The sequence below is a fragment of the Struthio camelus genome, chromosome 13 (genome assembly GCF_040807025.1).
Source record: "Struthio camelus isolate bStrCam1 chromosome 13, bStrCam1.hap1, whole genome shotgun sequence".
Classification (NCBI taxonomy): Eukaryota; Metazoa; Chordata; class Aves; order Struthioniformes; family Struthionidae; genus Struthio; species Struthio camelus.
Window position 1 is genome coordinate 12,251,045 of NC_090954.1, and position 20,846 is coordinate 12,271,890.

Consider the following 20,846-nt stretch of genomic DNA (forward strand, 5'->3'; position numbering starts at 1 on the left):
AAGCAATTAGTTTCCCAGGCACTGCTATAAAAACAGTTTAGCATAATTTTTCCTCGAATGTATTTACATGGCTTCTGATTGCTTAATTTTCTGATACATTTGTCTCCAGCACTAGAAAGATTAAAGAAGGTAAAATCCCCTCTGTTGATTTACTGCCATTTTGAAGGTAACATGCAGCACAAGCAACACAACTAGACAAACTCCTAGTACGACTTAAAATTTAAATCTTTAGCACTGCAACTTTATGTCCTAGGAACTACTCCCTGCATCTTAAATCCAACTGTTCCTTACAACTTTTTTTCTCCCTTTTCCAGTTACTCTGAAAGAGAAAATTACTGAGTGAAATCAGTACACACCATTCAAAAAGAAAGAATGAGACCAGACAGAGATTTCACTGAAAAGCTCAACTCAGTGTCACATCTGAACTGTCTTCATTTCAAAGATTAGCCAGCACAAAAAAGCAGATTGAAGCCAGGAGAAGTATTTTCCAACGGCTATGTATATCACTTTTTGTGAGATAGCCTCCTATCACCTTAAACTAGAGTTTTGGTATTAACAAGCCAGCTCTTCAGTACGGCTTTGTGAACAAGCAGACATAAACAGCATGCTCATTTACAAGCTGGATTTTGATCAATAAATACAAAACCCATAAATGCTTGTCAGGACCAAGGAGGAGAGGCTGTGACCATCGAATCTGAAAAGCCCAATAAACCCTCTGCAGCCAGCCCGCAGATAAGGCTGTGACAACAACGAAAAAAAATTTTGCTTTGTCTTTGTTCCGCTTCATCTGAAATTATTTTACCATGACAGTCGCTATTCCTCTGGGGTTTGTTTTCCTTCTCCTGCTCAGCGCAAACAGAGCTATCATCTCAGGGCCCGATCCTTCCAGGAAGCACCCGCACGCGGCACAGGTACATCCTTCCCAGACCCGCTGCGGCCCGCAGAACCGCTCCGAGTTCACTCGGCGGGAAGGTCAAGCCTTCGGCCTAAAACCCAGCAACTCCCATTTGCACACGCGCAAAGAGGGCTTATTTCGCGTTCTCCTGTACCCTACGCAAACGTTTCCTGCCCAGCTCAAAATACGGTCAAAACAGAGGCACATCTCGACTTACTGGCAGCCGTCACGCTTCAAGCAAACGTAGGATAAAGAAAAACGTACAGCACGGCCGCAGCATGGGCAGTACAAGGGTCCTGAACGCTGGGAACCCTGAATACGCAGGTAGCGGCGGAGCAGCTGCCTTGCCTGCCTTACAGCTGCTCCAGCCCACAGGCCGCCCTACAGGCGCAACTCTGGAAGGCCAGAACAAAAAGTCAGCTTGTTCCTGTTCTCAGCCCATACAGATTTAATCAGAATTAACGACTACTTCCAGCAAGGAGCCTCCGAAAAACATCCACAGACTCGCTCCTCCGCAGCCGCCCAAAAGCACGTGATTCTGCGTTGCTCCTCGTCCCGCCACGACCCCAGCTACGCGAAGCCGTGCAGCAGCAGACGACAGGCCTTGGCTTTGTCAGCCGTGCCAAACAGGCCCACCGCGCGCAGCAGACCTGCGAGCGTGAGGCAGCAACATCAGGAGCTGCAGGCACGCAACCGCCGCTGCACATGTTAAAAAAAAAAAACAACAAAATTCTGTGCAGACATGGGATTCACTAGACGTTTATTCGTTACGGCAGGTAGCAGCAGACCCCACTCACCGCCAGCACGGAGCGGTACAAGGACGCCGGCCCCGCCGTGCCCGCGCTGACACTCAGCGCTCGAAGCTGGAGAAGGTTTCCTCCTGGGGAGGAAGAGCTCAACCTCGGTGGGACCGTTCCCCGCTTCGAGGATACTCTCCCTCTCTTAGGGCCGAAATTTGCCACAGTAAGTTTCTCCACCTTTACGGCTCAGTCACAATGGCAAGTCTCCGAGGAGGGAGAGATTTAGACAACTAAGAGTTTAAGTGGTTTTGAACAAGGAGAGCCTTGTCGAGCACAAGCTGAGCCAACAGCTACACACTGACGTTTCAAGCTTTCGGGTCCCAATCGTTCTTAATGGTACCGAGCCAAACCAAGAGTGAGATAAAGCAATTACACAGCCAGAACGCAACGCAGCTAAATTGAGCTTACAGACGCCTAATTTGGGTGATCTAGCATTCCCGTCTCTCACACCAAGCAGGCGGGTTTGCCCGTTAAACCTACCATCGCAGCAGCGGGACAGGAAAGGGGGCAGCCGGGCGCCGCCAGAGCCCCCGGCCGCGCGACCCGCCGGCTTTCGCCACCAGCCTGGCGGGGACCCTGCCGGCCCTGGCGACGCTCGGTCCCGCGGCGGGGGGAGAGAAGCGCAGCAGAAAGCCCCCCCAGGAAAGGGAGCGGCGGCCCCGCTCCGCGCCCCCCTTCCTCGGGGGGGGGGGGCCTCGCTCTAGCCCCTTACCGAGCTTGGCCAAAAAGCCAAGCAGGACCTCCGGTCCCTGCGCCCACGGGCTGCAAAGAAAGCGCTCGTCCGCCCAGCCCCGGGCTGCAGGAAAGCGGCTCCTCCTCCCGGGGCAGGGGGCACCCGCGCCCCCCTGCCCCTCAGCGCCCCGGCAGCGTCTCCCTCTCGCCAGGGGAGCCGTCCGGAGCCGAGAGCAGCCGTCCCTGCACCAAACGCTGCCCTCCCCGGCTTACGTAAGGGCAGCTGCTGCCACCGCTCCCGGGAGCGTCCGCGCTGCGGGAGCGCTGCCCTCGCGCCCCCCGCCCCGCGCAGCTCCCTTCCCGCAGCCTTTGCCTGCCCACGGCCCCCTTGCCCGCCACCGACGCGCGGGGCGAGCTCCCCTGCCCCGCTGCGGGGGGGGGGTGCCCCACCACCCACCGCCACTGCTCACGTTGCACCCCACCTTACATGCACACAGATCCCCCCCCTTGCACATGCAGACCCCCCCCCAGGTACTCTGGCACACACAGACCCCCCCACCATCAGCCTTGCACACACAACCCCCTTAAGTACTCTTGCACGCACAGAGCCCCCCCCTTGCACGTACAGCCCCCCCCAAGTGCCCTGGCCCAGGCAACCCCCCTCAAGCATCCCTGCATGCACAACCCCCCTTACACATGCAACCCCCCCCATCCTTGCACATGCACAGCCAAACACCCTTGCACACACAACCCCCCCCCCAACCCTGACACGCGCAGATGCCCCCCTTGCTCACACAACCCCGCTTCGATACCCTGGCACATGCAGACCCTCCCCTCCCACGCACATGCCACCCCCTCAAGTACCCTTGCACACGCCGACCCTCCGCTTGCACACGCCAAGTGCCGTGGCACAAGCACACCCCCCCTTGCACGCACATCCCCCGTTGCACGCACAACCCCTTAAGCTCCTCTGCACACGCAGCCCCCCCCTTACACCCCCCAACCCTTACACGCGCAGACGCCCAAACGCCCCCCAGGACGGGGAGGGCTGAGCAGCCGCGGGCACTCACGTGTGCGCGCGCACACACACACACACCCCGCCGCCACTCACCGGCGCGTCGGCGGCCGGTGCCCCCGGCGGCCCCGCGGCGCCCTGCCCGCCGCCGGCCCCGCCGCCCTCGAGCTGCCGCTCGCGGTAGAGGGACCAGAGCCCCACGTTGGGCAGGAAGACGAGGGCGGCCAGCGCCAGCCCCACGGCCTGCAGCAGCCGCTTCTGCTTCCGCCGCATCGGAGCCGCCGCCGCCGCCGCGAGGGGAGGGGAGGGGGTCGGGTCGGGTCGGGTCGGGTCGGGTCGGGTCGCGCCAGCCGCCGCCGCCGAGCGGGAGCCCAACTTTCCCCGCGCGCGGCAGCGGCGGGCGGGGCGGGGCGGGGCGGGCGGCCACTCCGGCACTTCCGCTCCGCGCCGACGGGCGGGGCGGGGCGCTGCCGCCACGCCCACCCCCGCCGCCACGCCCACCGCCACCGCCCCGCGCCGGCAGCCGCGGGCGCCGCTCACCCCAACCTTCCCCCCTCTCCCCCCCCCGCCGCGGCGCAGAGTGGTAGCGCCCACGCCCGCGGCCTGCCCCGACCTTGGCGCGAAGCAGCGGCCCGGGCCGCGGCCGCAACGGGGCGGGAACGGTTCTGTAACGGGCCCGTTAGCGGCCGGTGGTCGCTCCGCGATAAACCTGCGCTAGTTCTGTAATGAAGCCTGTAAGGACTGCGCACGCACGCAGGCAAAACAGCCTCCGGCCGCCGCCGGAGGACGGCGGCGCTGAGGCCGCGTCAGCGAGCGCCGCGCAGCCGGCAGCGCCCTGCTCCCGCCCCCCCCCCCCCCCAAACGCTCCTTGCTCGCGGGGCACCCGTGCAACAGCTTCCACCGTGCCCCAGACTGGCTGACTTCCGAAATAGCACCCCAGAACAAGAGCAGCCGCAGCCGCGGCAGCTCGGCTTCCCAGAAGTAGGGGAACGGATTCGCCCCTCCAGACGGGCGGCCCCCGGGGGCAGCTGCCCCGCGGGCGAACGGCGACGGCAGAGCTGCGACCCTGCCGCGGCCTGCTGCGAAAACAAACGCTAGGTCTCTGCCGCTGAGAGCCCCTGCGGGCACGTTTTTATTTCCTAGGACGACAGCGGCAGCAGAAAGTCTATGAAAAATGCTGCAGAAACCCAGCGTTTGCAGTTCTCTTTCCGCTCTTTTCGCCCCACGCGTGCATTTAAACTTAAATAAACGGCCGTAATCCGCTAGATGGCATCTTGCAGCAGATTTCAGCGCCTGGTGCGACAGTCAAATTATCCGGGAGAGCATTTAATTTAGAGAGCAGGTTACAGTCCCTAAGTCTGACTACATGTTAAGGCAGCTTGTACTTCCCTTTTAATTATCTACGAGGATTTGTCGCCAGCTTATTTCTTTTCTAGAAACGTTAATGCTTCCATTGGGTCTTCGGGGCGCGAGAAGAGACCAGCTCCGCTCCTGCCTTCAGAGCGAAACGTATCTGCTCGCCCGTGCCCGCACCGCCTCCGGCGCCGCCGGAGCAGGAGGCCGCTGGCCGGCGCTGAGTGATGCGTAGCCGCTAAAATTGTGCAACAGTAAAGCTGCAGACACGCTACGCGGTACTTTCCCGGTGAGGATCGAGGCTGGCAAGCTTCGATACCTCTGATTTAATACCGCAGTGCCATTGTACCGCCATATGGACCCTGATAATGACATTCACGCCCCCTTGCCTCCGCAAGCGCTCTGCTGGGGGCGGCGGGCAGGCAGCAGACCCTTCTGCAGGTACGCTCGCAGGGTTACGCTCCGCCCTTGGCAGAGCAGCCGCATTTATATAAGGAAATGACAGGCACAAAGTTTGAGAGTTAATCAAAACAAAGCTACGAGCTGGCTTGACATATGTTTAAATTCAGGATTCGGAGCCTGCTTGCTAAATTAAGTGTTTGTCTCATAAATCGGCTTCAGCAGCGTTGCGCGAGTCTTTAACCGGGAGCAGAACGTGCTGCAGGTAGATCAGGATTTTGTATCTGAGAGCGTCTCGCTTCTCGAACGATCAAACCGTTGGAAGCGTCTCCCGGAAGATGAAGTCCGGCCCTCCCCCGGTGAAGGCACTTGAGGCAGGCGCTTCTCGTTTTAAATCAAAATCTGACTGCAGACCGTCTCCAAGCCCTTCCTTCCGGCTGGGGCATGGAGCGACTCTCCCTCACCTCAAGTGTTTTGGTGCAGACAGAGCGTGCTGGATGCAACGCATGGGGGGTGTAATTGGTTGCATGCAAAATAAACATGGATTTGTGTTTTTGAGACAGAAGGAATGCAGCTGTTAAGCCCCTAACTGGCAATGGAAATGGCACGCCTTGCTGAGGCACATTTGCAAAGCAAATATTAGGTTAAATTAACAATAACTCTGTCCCCGTTTGGAAGCTGTCTGTGCCAGCAAGCCAGCTCGCCTGGCTCCTCGTGGCGTTCGCAGCACCGGTGCTGAGATGCTGCCGGGGAGAGCGCCCCAAAGACGGACGGTGGTGCAACGCAGCATCGGATGCCGGAGGAAGGGCAGGGGCGGCTGGTGGGGCTTGTTCAGCAGGTGCTAGGAGAGGGCACGGGGCCATCACAAAATGCAAGCGGGAGCGCGTGTAACAGGCGTCCCGACGATAATGCCTGCGGATGGCGTGCCGGCGTGGACAGAGACCTCGGAAATGGGCGCTCTCCTGCCTTCTGCTCCCCTCTGGCTGCAGCTCTGCGGGGCAGGGAGCGACTCACACAAGGGGCCCGATTCTGACCTTCGCCTACTGCAAAGGGGGTAAAAAACCCAGCAGGCCCTTGGTTTCCCTGCGAGGCGACTCGTTTTGGGGATGGAGTGTGAAAGTCTCCTCCAGGCCTGCGCTCTGCACCCTAAGAGCGCTGCTCTCACATAGCAAATCGGCTCCTCCACTTACTTTTGGGGAAGGTTTTTGGACGCGTGGTTGTGTGCTGGCGACGCGCTCTCTTTTCTGCAAATCTCGTTTTTAACTGGGAAAAGAGAAAAATAAATCTTTAAAAACTAAACAAACCTCAGACGTGAGTGTGACCCGACGGAGTTTTTTCTTCATGGCATCTCTTTATCCTTTGCTATTTGTTGGCTGAAGTTTAGCTCAAATCTCACACGAGCAGAATTGATTTTTGGGTTTTTTGTTTCCCCCTTTTTTCTCTCCCGGTAAAAGGCAATGCAACTGGGCGCAGCGACTGGGTCACCCGTTCTCAGGGGCAAACCCGCTCTTCTGCTGCCCAGCAGGACGGTGTTCGCCGGCACGGCCCGCCGGTGATCCTGCTCAGCTCCTGGGAACTTGGAGCTGCTTCCTCCCGGCACTCGTGATGCTGTGGAAAGATTTAAGAGCTTGAATAGCTCAAGAGAAGTGAGGATGGTTACAGGCGTGTTGAGAGGGATCACAAGCCGTGGCGCTGTGGGAGGGCACCCGACCCACCTCCCATCCCTCCGAGGGGAGGGAAAGAGCACGAACACCCGGGAATCCTTGCCCCTGGCCGGGAAGCGCGGTTGCTGCCCTCCAGGCGAGTCACAGACCTGCGTGCCGATTTTAGCAGAAAAATAAATAAAATAAAAATGCTGCTGTTCCCTGTGGATCCACCTGAGCGAACAAAACCCCCGCGGTCAACAGGGAAATCTGCCCGCGTTGACTTTGGGGGCGGCACGGGAGGCGCCGGCGGAAGCGAGCGGCGCCCGCGGCGGAGCCCAGCGGGGCGGCCGGGCGCTGGCCGGAGCGAAGGGTGCGCGGCGGCTTCCTTCCCAGCCGCGCTGGCGCCGGCTCTCGTGTCTTTAGCCCGATGCAGAGCGAAAGGAGAGGCCGGGATCGTCTGCAGCCTGCAGAGATGCAAAAGCAACCGAGCTGCTGGAAGAGAGCGTAACACTCTTGTAACTCCCCAGGCCTTAAATTAGCTAGATAATTTCCCCTGTCCCCTGAGGCAGGGGGAATTGCTTATGTCTAGGTTCGAGCACAGGCCTGGAGGGAGACGTGGCGACAGCTTGCCGGGAGGGTGAATACCAGAGCGGAGCGCTAAGCCAGGGGGACACGAGCCTCCTCCTTCCCACGTGTCGCAAACGGTTGCACGAACCCAGTGAGAGATTGGCTTTACATGGGAACATGCTTTTTTTTCCAAAAATAACCCGAATCCACTGCCTACCTCTGGGACAGGCTACACCACAGGCAGGGACATAATCGGTTTGGAAACCGATTTGGAAATTGGTTTGGAAAAGAGTAGGAAAGGGCCTTGCCACGCTTTGCAAGCACGGGCGGCTGCTGCAGTGGCTCTCGGCAGGGACATCTCCTCGGCGGTGGGACCCAGAGACTCATGCAAGGGCGCAGCTGCACAAGGCGCAGCCTCAGCGGCAGAGCTCAGAACAGAAACACGGCACCGAGCGGCCCCTGCCCTGCGCTCCCTGCTGCCTGCTGGGCTTTTGCTGTCAGCCAGGGCTCCGCTTCTCCAGGCAAAGCTGTCCTTGCCTAAAAGCGTGTCAGGCTGGTTTAGCTCCAGTGCTGTTTTCTCAAAGCAGCCCTGACAGTTTGTGTATAATTAGCAGCGCAGCTCAGTTTGGAAATGAGGAAAGAGGGTTTTTCGTGGCCATCTACTCCGGTAACTTTATTAAAAAAATGAAAACCGCAACTGTTGTTGCAGTCTTTCTGCCTGGAATAGGCAATGAGCCTTGCCTGTTCCCTCTGCTCTGAATTCAGCGATGCTGCAATGAATCGGACCGATTCCAAGTTTGGCAGAGCCAGCGAGCCAGACTGCAGTAAAGATGCCCCCAAGCTCCCTGGCTTCCGCTTCTTTGAGAATACCGTGACTTTTCAGGGCAATATTTTCTGTGCTTCTCAAGGGATTTGGAAGCTCACTGTCCAATAATTGCGGCAGCCTTGATCATCTTCGTCTTCAGTCTTCCTTTTTTGATTCTTGTCCTGTTTCCCATAGCAGATGCTAGTGCTTGAAACGAGTACTGGCTTTCAAAATATGCTTGCAACAGGCTCACACGTTTTTAACAAGGAGGACTCTAAGGCAGATTCTCCAATGCATGTGTGAGAAGCAAGGTAGAGCTGAGTATCGAGGGAGATGAGCAACTGTTCATGACTAGTTTGCACATGACTGAGGTGAACCTAAAGGTGAGGTCTGCTGTTCTTCCCGCTCGCTGGATGCGCTCTGGGGTGAGAGAAGCGCTGTTTGAGTCTTTGCTAAGTGTGATAAACTCTGCTAACACCATTAAAAAATAACCTTCTAGAAAGGGGAAAGAAGGACAAAGATGCTTGACCCAGCGCTAAAATATCTAATGCTGAAGACAGCTAGGAGAAAGGGGAAAAATAAGAAGGCTGATTAAGAGAAAATTTAAGTGAAGCACATAAAACCTTAAACAATGCAGATAATGTCATCTTGAGTTACTGCACTCAGCCCCACCGAGGGAAGAGGAGCGAGGGCTATAAAGTGGAAACAGAGGAGAATCAAATTCAGAACAGACGTCAAGAAGTACCTTTCCAAGTGGAGGATCATAAATGCTGGGAATGACCTACCAGGCAAGGTTGCTGGAGTGAAAACACTGGGACCTTCCAAGGCCTGGTGAGACGGTGTCCCAGGAACACGTGCTTGGACCTAAGCACAGAGCAAGAGACACCAAATGACCTCTACCGCATCCTGCCCTGGCTTTGGATCAGATGTAAAGTAAGCTTGAAGATCTTACATACTGAAAAGAAGAGACTGCCAGCTGCGAGGGGAGCTGGTCAAGCTCTTTTCATGGGAACCGTCTGCCTCTTTGGGCCTGTGGACTTAAAACATCAGATGTTCAGCATCAGAGGAGGTCTGAGCCACCCAGCATGTGCCCTTGCATGTAGCTCTTTTGGTGCCCGCCCCAGGGAGAAGGAGCCACTGGGGGAGCCACCCTAAGCAGTGACTGTGTGGCGGTGGGTATGGCAGGCACTTCTCCTCGGGACGCACATCTCCCCGCCTTCTCTGTGATTACTGTTGGAGCACATCTTGCACACATTGATTTCTGCTGCAGTCGGAGAAGCATTTGGCGGCTGAAGTGGCTGCTAGCAGTTGTTTCAAGTGCCTGACTGGAGGGCACGGCACTGAGCCTGCCCTTGCTGAGCCATTTTTCCAGTGGGGGGAAGGCTCTTCTTTCTTAAAATAGGTCCTCTCTAAGGGCTCTTGTGTTCAAGAGCCAGAAGAGAGCCAGGCCCTTTCTCCTTTATTTTCTATCCTGAAAAGAAAGGCAGAAAACCCACTGTATTTGAGAAGAAGAAAAGCAAGGCAAATGCCGGTAGGATGGAAAGAGGAGACAGGAAGGGCAAGTCCTTGCCAGCGTTGTGGTGGTGACCCGTGGCTACGTAGTTGGAGACTGCGCAGTTTGGAGCTCCCTGTTCAGACCGGCATGATGTGGAAGCAGGTCTGCAGCAGCAGTGATTTCTATCAGGTCATGCCAGCTCTTCTACTGTACTTCACTGGCCTGGGCCTCAAAGACATTGCCCTCCATATCTTCAGGCAGCTGAACCAAGCAATCTTCACATGCCCAGGCTGCTGTGTGAGACCACGTAGTCATCAGTGATGGAGCTGCTCACCCACTTGGCACACTTCCCATTCCTTTATCTTTTAGAGATCAACTCATACCATAAAGCTTAGATACCCTCTTGTTTCCTTTCTCCCACTCAGTGGCACGAGGGCTGCCCTCATTCTCTCTGTCAATATCACGGGCCATATCTTCTGGCCTCAGAGAGCCTTGGCACTATTGCCAAGACTCCTGGTGCTAGTGTACCAAAAGGCTCTCCTGCACCCAGGTATCTGCTCCAAACCTCTCCTCAGCCTTGTGTCTGGGAGTGATTCCTCTTCCCTGCACACCCAGGATAGGCACGTAGTGGTGAGCCCGGCTGCTGCCCACGCTTCCCGTCTCCCTCCGTGGCCTTGCCAAGCTGGTTTGTGAGCAGGCAGGGAGCTTGCAGGAGCCCGAGCGAGCCTCTCTAAAACAGCAACCCAGGTGGACAGGAGTCTCTTGGGGCCTTGAAGAGCAAACTTAAGTGGCTGCGTGCGTGAGAAGCAGAGATTTACCTGGGACTGTCGGGAAAGCTCACTGTGACAAGCTTTCAGTGCTGGCAACCAGCACGTGCTCTCCAGGCTCTTCCTGCAAGGAGAAGAGCTTGGAAGCAATTAGTTTTGAGCTGGGGCGAGTATGAAGGGAGGACGGAGGTGCACAGCCTTGTCCAGACGCTGCCTTTGGAGGATCGGGCTCTGGCAGGGGCTGGACAAGCCCTGACCCAGCTGCTGCTTTCAAACGCTCCCAGGTTTGGTTGCTTTGTTGCATTTTGGCCTCCTGTGAGACTCAGTGCTCAGAAAGAGGGAGGCACGAAGGCTGTGAAACCTCTGGAGCTGGGGCTGTGTACAAACAGCCACTGCCACCAGAGGGGACAGTCCCTGCTGGGACAGAGCCCTGGTGGCCAGGGAGGCGGGCTGGCTCCCAGGGATGGGCTGGAAATCACGAAGGAGCCTGGGAAGCTAAACTTGGCTTGTACTGTACCGTGGTTGCTTAAATAGCAGGTTAGGGGTGTGCACAGCCTCTTCCACAGCACCCGCTCATGCCCTTAGGTAGGAGAGGAGTGCGTGTGGGAGGACATGTGTCAACATTTCCATGCAAGCAAGTGCCCTCAGGCAGATGCCATTTCCAAACCTGAAATTAAAAAGACCCTTCCACATCACTTCCCGAGATCCAGGCTGGGGCTGCTGCAGCGTGTTCGGCAGCTTCAGAACAAGAGCGATGCACATCTCTGGAGCCGTGAGCGTGGGGAGGCGCCACGTGCCGCCTGCCCCTCTCCTGGGAGCGGGGAGAGGAAGATTCGCGGGTCCCTCAGCAGCTCGCTGGACTGTGTGGACACAGCAGAACGGCAAAGGCACAGCAGGGCACGGATATATCAGCCCTCCCTGACCCTTCTGCTATTAACACCAGGCTGGCACTTGCTCTTGGGCTTTTAGTTTGCATACCACATCACTCTGAGGATCTTCATCAGCTTTTCTGCCACTGACTGTGTGCTGCTGCTTTCAAAGTCCAAGCTCTGGGTATCTGACAGGAAGGTCGTGCTGCAGCCTGGAGCTAAACTCTCTCTTTCTGAAAGTGAGCTTTGCAGACGGAAGCGGCTCCGATCTGGGAAGGTGAGTTTGCAGGGCAAACCCAGAGACATCCCAGGTTATGGTTGTCATATCACATCTCTGTTGCTGTGCTGGTAAACTGCAATTCAGCAGCCCAAAGGACCCCAAGGGTGAGACTCGAGCCCATTTTGCTAGGTGCTGTGCAGACATTTCTGCCTTATTCCCAGAGAACATAACAGCATGAAAGATAACTGACAGCTTCTGCAAGTGTGAAAATAACAGTAACCGCAGCGGTATCTTCCAAGAAAAAGCTCTTCCTATAGGGTCCCCCAATCTCTCCCACCTGGGAACCACACCGGAAAGCGTCAGAGGAGTCAGAAAAATTCATCCTTCCTGGGAGACCTGGGACTGAGCTGTGCCAGTACCACCGTGAGGCAGCACAAATGTTCCTCCGCAGAAGCTGTGCGGTCAAGATCACAGCAGGTCTGGGTCCGAGGAGGTGGTTTCTGGGGTTCCCCGCTATTAGTAAAGGACAGGGAGACGGGACGCATTCTTTGCAAAGTTTGCAGTCTGCTGGGCCGCAGTACGCCTGGCTGCACATCTGGTAGTTATCTGCTCAGTTCTTTGGAAACTGGGAAAAGTTGTCAGTTCTGGGACTCCTGAATTTCAGCCTGGAGGAGTGAGGGAGGAGCCCGGGCAAATCACGGGAAGGTGTCTCGCTTTGCTGTTGGGCTGTCTGAGAGGGGAAACGAGTTGCCCCAATTTCTCTGTATTTGAGCGCTGCCTCAGGTCCCAGCCAGCTCCCGGCGGAGCCCTGGCAATGCTTGCTCCAGCCCAGAGCAGAGCCGGAGAGCTGAGGGGTTTTCTTCCCCTCCAAGGTGTTTTATCCACAGCTGATGAAGCAGGACTTCACAAGCACATGGTGAGTGTTTCCAGCTCCCGAGAGGAGATGGTCTCAGCTGTGAAGCTGCGTTCTCCAGCTCCTTGTGCAGGGATTGCAGGAACGTGGACTGCCCTGTGGATTTATATGGACTATTTTTCCAGCCACCACCTCTTGCAGCGTGACCAACTCCCCCTTCCCTCCCATGCATACACGAATAAATAAAGACTAGCTGAGAAAGAACAGTGCAATTGCAAATATAGTTAAAGAGATGCGTCAGAGCCTCACAACTGTTTAATGGGCTATATGCAATGAGACTACTGAATCTCTGCCACAAACTCGTGTATGCGTCCTGGCTGCTTCTGAAAACATCGCCCTCCAGCACCGTGAAGGCAACTGGCAAATAATCAAATTAGGACAACACTAGATAGTTCTGCATCTGGCTGTCAATTCCTAGCAGGAGGATTGTTGCTGTGTATTAGCAGCCCCTGCCCTGGCCGGCTGTCCTTGGGACAGGGTCCCTTTCTTGGGGTGGGCAGAATCAGCTCTCTTCCCCGCAGGTGCACTTGGTGCACCAGAGACCGGGTAAGAAGCGCTGCCCGCTCCCTGCAGGCAGGCTCCCATGCGGCCTCTGGCTGGAAACGCCAGTTATCGGAGCAAATAACCGCCAGAGCAACGCTGATGAAGCGCGGCGTGGAATAATGCTGGAAATTAGTCGGGTGGGAGAGAGGAGCCAGAGAGAGGCCTCCTGGGGAAGACCGCACGGGGCGTGTGTCTCTGCAAATGCATTATTTCTTGAAAGAAAAATATGGTGATCACAGAGCTGACTGGAAATGCTTCAACAGAACATTTTTTTTTCCCTTGCAGATTGCCAGTTTGTTAAAACGGGATCATTTTGCACAGACAGATTTTAAGGACGTTATGACAAACCTCAGGCTGGTCATGGGCCTTCCTTTGCTTGGTGGCTTCATACTGCAAACTGCCCTGCTTCCTGCCAGCTCGCCCTCCTCCCAGCTCCGAAAGCAGCCTGTTCAGACAGGACCCCCCCGGCCCCTGTTGTGCAAAGATCCGGGGTCAGGTTTGTGTCCGGGGGCCTGCAGCGCGCCGGCAGCCGAGGAGCGCGGCTCTGCTCCGCGCCTCCCCCGGGCACCATGCGTTGCAGCGCTTGACCTGCATCGGAGTGTTGTGAGATGCACAAACGTGCCCCAGCCCAGTGCCGCTGACTTTCCTTATTGCTCTCTGCTTTTCCCCAGACGATCCTTGACCCCGCTCCTGAAAACTTGGCGGATTCCTCCCTTCTTTCACAGTCTAATTTATCGCAATCTCATTTATATGGAGCTTCAGTGTTGCTTTCGCCGTCTCTCCTGCTGCACCGAGCTCCCTTCCCCGACCGTGGCGAGCAGCAGGGTTTGCCGCGAAGCCGGGTGACAACCACCGCTCCTGTGCGGCTGCACTGCGCGACCCCGAGCCTGGCCAGCCGGGAACGGGCTCAATCCCGGGACCGCTGCTAGGCGGAGGAGGGGGCGGCAAGGCCAGCGTGGTGCCCTGCAGCTGCACGACCCCCCTCTGGTGCTGAGAACTGAAGACAGAGCCGCACGTCCAGGGAGGCATCGCCGGCAGCACCGCGGCGGGGAGGCAGCCGGCGCGCTCAAGACCCGCGGCCCCCTCTGCACCCCGAGGTGCTTCGCGGGAAACGCTCAGTTATTTTGCTGTCGCTCTTCCTCCGTGTGCCCCGCGGGGCTGCAAACCAGCAACGAACACTGGAGAGGTTTCACTCCTCCAGGCGCCGCGCGTGGGAGCCCCTGGGGAGTCAGCGAACCGTCTACCGAACGGAGACGGACGGTCGGGCTGTCGGCTGGCAGGGCCAGAGCTTCTTTCCGCGGATTAAACGCCCCGCAGCAGTGTAGCTTCACTAGGAAGAAATGTTTCTGCCCCTATCGTAGGACCGATCCTGTGCGTCACCTTCCTGAACTGTGCCTCTAAGCGGCTGGCTTGAGGGAAGCGCAGGGACGCGTGGCTGCAGGGCGTCGGGCTGCCCTTCCGCTGCAGCTCCTCGGAGGCGGGGGGGCCGGAGACCCCTCTGCCTCGCAGCGCGCTGCCGCACCGTGTCCGGGCAGGGGGTGAGAACTGCAGAAGACCTGCGCTTTCACCAGCTAAAAAGAGCCCACGCTGAAGAATAAATCAATACACTAATTTATGGTACCCGAATAAGAGCTCTGCCGGGAAGCGAGAACAGGCAGGGCTGGCAGAGCTGTTGTCACAGGCAAGAGATGGGTGTGCTGGGCTGGAAAGGAAGAGCCAGGCATAAATAGTTCCCAAGCATTCACACCAAATAGCCCTGAAAGAAATAGAGAGGTAAGAGAGAGGTGTGATGCGCGGAGAGATGTTAGAAAGATCAGATTCATCTTTTACGCTCCAAACAAGCCTTCTGCGTTGCACTTAGGCTACAGCCCGCCTGATGCAGTCTCATCTGCACCGGAGTAAGTCAGAAAAAATCTATGTGCCGGCAAATAAACGGTACAGCTGAGAGAGGCACCGGCCCTGGGGCCACAGACAGGCAGGCTTCAGGGACTCCTGGTGCCTGAGCTCGCGGGCGGATGATGTAAGCTGAATATTTAGTGCGTGCCTGCTAAATAGGCTTATATTTGTAGACAGAAATACACCCAGAAATAAATATCCTAACAGCTTTCTCTTGCCTTTCTTTGAGGGATCACAAGGCACTTTACCAAAGGGAAATGCTATTCTTTCCATTTTGGCATGCCGTTAAGAGACTCCCTAACCCCTAAAGAGCAATTCAAGGGCAGACGGGGGCTGCGAACCAGGAGCGCTGGTGCCTGGCCACGGGGCTGGTCTCCGAAGTGCACTATCTATCTCGTGCGAAAAAAGAGATTGCAGCAGCGGGACCTCCACAAAAGCCACCTGTGGCAGGTCCCGCACCTCGTCCCCAGGCGGCCGGGCTGCCGGTGCCTCCGCGTGAGTGACAGGAGCCACGGCGGCTTTGTCAGTCCCGTGAAACACCGGGGAGCCACTTAACGGGGGATGCGGCGAGGAGGGAGCAAACGCTGAACAGGAGAAAATAGATTAGAAGAATAAAAAAAGCAGCTGACAACCTTCTTTTGAGCTTTCCCAGACATTAACCTTCTGCTCGGCAGACACTCGGGTGTCCCTCATCAGCTCTCATTGTTTTGTGCCTCTGCACATTTTCAGTTGTTTGGATGAAGAGAAAAGAAATGTTACAGCAGAGAAGAAGAAAGATAGAGGAAGACTGCAAAAAGCTGTGAGCTGCCAGTGTGTTTTGAGTTGCTTTATTCTGAATCAATATTGAACTGGAGAGGAATGATAAATCTAGCAGATTACAGCCGAAGCAATGCCAGAGCATCTGTTTCCAGATATTCTCTTTTTTTTTTTTTTTTAACCAGCTAGAGCAGCTGTTTTTACAAGAATCCACAATAAAAGAATTATGAAAACAAAGGGGGAAAAGAAATAACAGTAAGCAGGAGATATATAGCGGACGAGGTGTAGCAGAGACATGGGGCTAGGAATTAAATGGAAGAGAGAAGGAAGAACCCGGCAACCAACAGTTTATAACTTGCATCAGGTGCTACAAAATCTGGAAGATATTTGGTTTACACAACAGTGATCCCGAGCCCCAGGATTTTGCTTGGTGATTTATGATGTCTGGCAGCTGTTGCAGAGGTTGAACTAAACACAACAGAGAGATAAAAGCGGAAATCACCCCTAGCACTTGCATGTTGTTTCCTATTGGGAGGAGATTTATTGCCGGAAGCAGATAGCGGTGGCTGGGGGTATTTGGAGGCAGATTCCTGGCTCTGTTGCTCCCCTGTCTAGGACCAAAATTTACCTTTAATGAAGTTCAGGTTACAGTTAAGGCTATGGGCATATAACTGAGGGCATTAACGTGGCTTAAAGACTTACTGCCCTTCAGCTGTAATGATGTAAGTGACAGAAGCACGCTCATAGCCTGGCCAAGGATGAAATAATGCGTGTTAGATTAAAGCACCGTGAGACCATGAAGCCAGTTATCATAGCCTTTATTGGCCACCACAGGTCATCGGGAAGCGCTAACCTGCTCAGCCATCGCTGGTCGTGGGGCCAGGGTGGTGCTGGGACACCCAGTCTGCTCATCTGTTACCAGCGAACACCCAGCCATCGCATTTCCATACTTCCCTCTTTCTGCTGCTGAGCACCTGGGGAAATACTCTGTGGTCAATTTTCACGTTTTTCAAGGAAAATTAGGTTTTGATTCCTGTGGATGAAAGTAGATCTCACCCCCTCTCCCAGAAATAGCTGTTTTTCATCCAGAGGTAGTTGGGAGGGGAACTTCTGAGCAGTGCTGATGCTGGAAAGGTAGGCTTGGCTTCATGGCTGTTTTAAAAGCATTGCCTTTCAAAATAGTGTCTCTGGGAGGAGGCCCAGAGCTGGTCACTTAAACATGGTCACTTCTTGCATGGACCGCTCTAGAAATCCGCCCTTTGGGACTGGGCTTCTGGGTTAGAGCTCATCAGCTCTAGCGGCATCACTACACGAGATCCAGCAGTTGGCACGGCAGTCTGATTGCATCTACTTGCGTGCAGACTTGTAGCTCCCATCACTTTTTCTCGCTACCACTTCTTTCATTTCAGCGCATCCAGCTGGTAATGCTCAGAGCAGGGCTGCGGCTCACACTCAAGGAGAATTTCAGTCTCAGCATCTGGCTCGGGTGGATATTTAGATTCCCACTGAAGAGCTTACATTAGGAAAGGGCTGGGGGATAACTTGATACAGACAAGACTTGTAGAAATGTGAAGTGCCAAACCTTTACGTAATGTAATAGATTTCTGCAGAAACTATTCCAAGATATACAGAATTTAACACAAAAATGGTGTCCCTCCCATGTTTTGATCTTTCTCTACACATCACCCTTTCATGGTCTCTAACTATCTGAAGCATTGCTCAAAAACCTTCAAAAGCTTTTGTTTTTACAGTGACATTTTGCAGCATTTACCCCGGTGCCCTTCTAGTTAAATGGTCCCTGATGCCCGGGAACTCTGTCTTTGTACATGATAGTTGACACCTGGTTCACCCTGGCTGGATTCTCCCAGTTCTGTATTTTGTAGAGCACTGGAAATACATTGAGTAGGAAAGATGCCGTCTAACACAATATCCTCTTTGGGGTCAGCCTGCGCTGTGTTTAGGTATTGTATCTAAACGCGTGCTATATTATGCACTTGTCTTGAAATTAAGCAAAGATACATTTTCCAGGAGTAGTCGATCTCTACAAAGAGTGGCTCATATTCCTCGTGTTACTTTAGCAGCGCCGGTCACCACGGCTTGCATCAGGGCGACTGAGAAAAGAGTTTTGACTCATGTCTGAAGTCACGTCAAAGCCAGAAAAGAAAATCAACTGTCCCCTCCATCAAGCTTAACTTTTTGTACTGGGAATGAACCGTACATTTCCGAACAGCACTTACCTGATAAATGCAGGGGTGACGCACGACCCAACACCCGCTGCAGGCAACACAAAGCCGCCCGTTCAAATTGTTGAGGATTTGGCCTTGTGTTTTCTTCGGGTTTATTGATTCATTTTGCAACAATGCACCGTAAATAGATTCATTCTTACGGTTATAACTGAGTCGATGAGAGCTCGGGAAGTGAAGAGGGGACTGGAAGAAAGCTGAATAGAAATCAGCTCCGAAATAGGACACCCGTGGAATGAATATTTCTCCTTGACAGTAAGAAAACGGCGTAAATGTTTGTCTCCCTGTACATTGCACTGGATACGGCCGTGCGCAGGGTGTTGTGTGTATTACCGGCGCTAGACGATGTAGCGCCCGATGCCTCGGCTGCCCCGGGGCCCTGGGGGCCGCTGCCCCTCGCCGCCTGCCCTGCGCACAGCTCCTCGCTCCCACCCAGCCCCGGCTGCACCGAAGAGGGCGGCTGCTGCGGGACCGCGCGTCCCCGGCGGGCCGGGGCCCCGAGCCGAGGGTGCCCTGCACGCGGGCACCTTGCGCCCGCGCGAGCCACGCAGCCCAGCCACGCACATAGCCGCCACGACCAGATTTTAGGATGCTCCATTTGATGCTTTCATTTTTAAGTTCACCGTTTACCTCTAAGTGAGTCCGTTTTCTTTTTCCTGAGAAAGCTGTTGTTGCATGCCAGGGATTATTGTCCTTATTTAAAGCCTGTTCCTGAGACCGGCAGTTTTCTGTGCAGCGCTGGGGCCGGGAGAGGGCCGTTGCCAACGGGCGACGCTGCCACGTGCAGGCGCCCCCGGGACCTGCCGCGGGAGCCGGAGCGCTGGGACGAGGCTGCTGCGGGGCGACGGGGCGCTTGCTCGCGAGGCCGTCCCAGGCCCCTCGGCGGCGTGTTTGAAACCGGATTTCCCAGGGAAATTTCCCGTAATGGAAGAAAGTGGAAGGAGAGCTGGAAAGGTGCCTCCAGCTTCACTCCTCTGCGCTTTTAGTCCTTCCTGCTTGCTGTTATTGCTTTCCAGCCCCTTCCCATGCCGCCTCTCTCAGGCCGCCTCTCCGGTCTCAGGAAACCTGTTCTTCCTCTTTCCCCTAAGGACGGTCGATCTAGGTTTCGGCTCCCACGCGCTGTTGCAGGTGAGCGACGCTGCCGTGGCCCCGGAGCAGGCGGGCTGGCCGGAGCGGGAGTGCCGGCGAGCGCTGCCTGGGTTCGGCCACCAAGAGCCACCGCTGCTGCTGGCCCCGGGGGAAATCAAACCCCCCTTCATCATCATCCGGACGGAAGGAAATAAAGTGCCAGGGAATCTGAAGGCCAAAATGGATAGAGGAAAGTCTGCAGCACTTTGCTCCCTGCCTTTCTCCCACCACCACTTTGTCTTATTTTAAATATTAATCAAGAAAACCAGTGTCTGCACAGAGGAGAGACCATGGAGGTCTCCCGTCTTTCTCTTTCAGTGCATCCGTCATCGCTCGCGCTGAGGCCGCGGAGCTCGCGGGCATGAGGGAGCCAGCTCAGCTCCCGGCCAGCGGCTCTGATCCTGCGACTGCTTCACCCGCTTCGGAGCGGCTCTGCCGCACTGCTTCTCCTGTTGCCTTACTTTTCCCATAGTTTTTGGGGGCAGTTTTGCCCAGCACATGTCTCCGGGGAAGGCGCCCGGCCATTTCAGCTCCCATGTCCAGCCCTGAGCCGCGCCGAGGCCGGACTCAACGGGAGCTGCGGTTTCTTGGGGCGAGCTCGTGGCAGGCATCAGGCACTTACACGTGGCCACGGAGTGGTGACGCATGCGAAAATCAGGTCTCATCGCCTCGGCCAACCACGCGAGGAAAGGACCCACGAGAGCAAGAGCAGCCGGGTAGGTTTGGGTCCTGCTCTGGGAGTGGCGAAGGGTTTAATTCGCTGCTTTGCCACCGTCTCCCCAGGTAATCTTGGCCAAGCCGTATCACAGGTCATCACAGGCACTTGGGTATCTCACCCACTGAAATCAGACATGTGTGACTTAAAATGTGTCTGAAAACCTGATTTTTAATCTCTTTTTTTGCCTTCAGGCCTCTCTATTAAATGAGGAGAGTCAGAATGCTTTTCTTTCCCCCTTCTCTCTGGCTTGTGCCATTAATTGTTAAATCTTCTGGGCAGGGATCGTCTCATCTTAAGTGTCCAAGGAGCACCAAGCGCAAAGGCTCTCCAGTCGCTGCCAGAGTCCCAGGATGCCATCCAAAAAGAAATTATTCACAGAAATTTGCAGTCAGCTCACAGAAACTTGCTGAGCAGGAAAGAAGCAATCTTCACCTAATCCACAATTTGATGCAGATTATTCATACAGTTCTGCTGAAGAGTTAATATACTTGGTTGGGACAGACTAGAAATGATGCCTACTTAATGTGATGGAAAATAAATAGAATCTGCTTTTGAAGGCAGCATCGACCTAGCTGTCGTGTCTGATGCTGGGGAGACAAGTGCCTACAAGCTTCAGTTTAATGTAGCGTGGAAATGTATTGGGTTGTATTTAGGCCCATATACAATACTTAACTGGCTATTGTGCTGATTAAATGTTTAATTGGCTGTCTGTGAGATGAAGTGCACCATTAGTCTATAGGGAATTAAACTGTTCCTTGTTTCTCCTCTTAAATAAAATGTGTAATTCCTTGTCACTTAAGCATAATGTTAAGTGCCCATTAAGGTGACGTTTCCAAATGAAATAAATACAGAACTTAGCTGCCAGAGTGGAGTCAGGTGAACCCGCGCTGAGGTAGCTCCTGCACCCGATCCGCAGCGGGATCGTTGCCGGCTGCCGCACGGCTCTGGAGCTGGTAAAGGATGGCCCTGGATGCTGGCGAGCGGAGCGCCTGGGTCCGGCTCTTCTCGGGATCTCTGTGCACGCTGGTGGCTCCCAGCCCTGCGCACGTGTGCTGGAGAGGACAGGCTGGGAAAGCTCAGCCTGCTCTCCATGTGTCACTGCCAACGAGGAGCACGGCACCAGGATGTGGAAAGGCCTTTGGGGTT

The 20,846-nt window shown here is 55.3% G+C and overlaps 1 protein-coding gene across 2 annotated transcripts in view; it reads right to left on the reverse strand.

Annotated features, from left to right (window-relative positions):
• Positions 1–3,735, reverse strand: part of GALNT10 (polypeptide N-acetylgalactosaminyltransferase 10) — a 96,601-nt gene extending 92,866 nt beyond the window's left edge. Inside the window, exon 1 of one of the 2 annotated variants that reach the window (XM_068959558.1) lies at positions 3,479–3,735. In XM_068959558.1, coding sequence (XP_068815659.1) covers positions 3,479–3,655 — 177 coding nt within the window. In that variant the 5' untranslated portion in view covers positions 3,656–3,735. Of the gene's footprint in view, positions 1–802; positions 884–3,478 lie in introns of those variants that run through there. The other variant, XM_068959559.1, reaches the window with a different exon arrangement.
• Between the last annotated feature and the right edge of the window lie 17,111 nt (positions 3,736–20,846).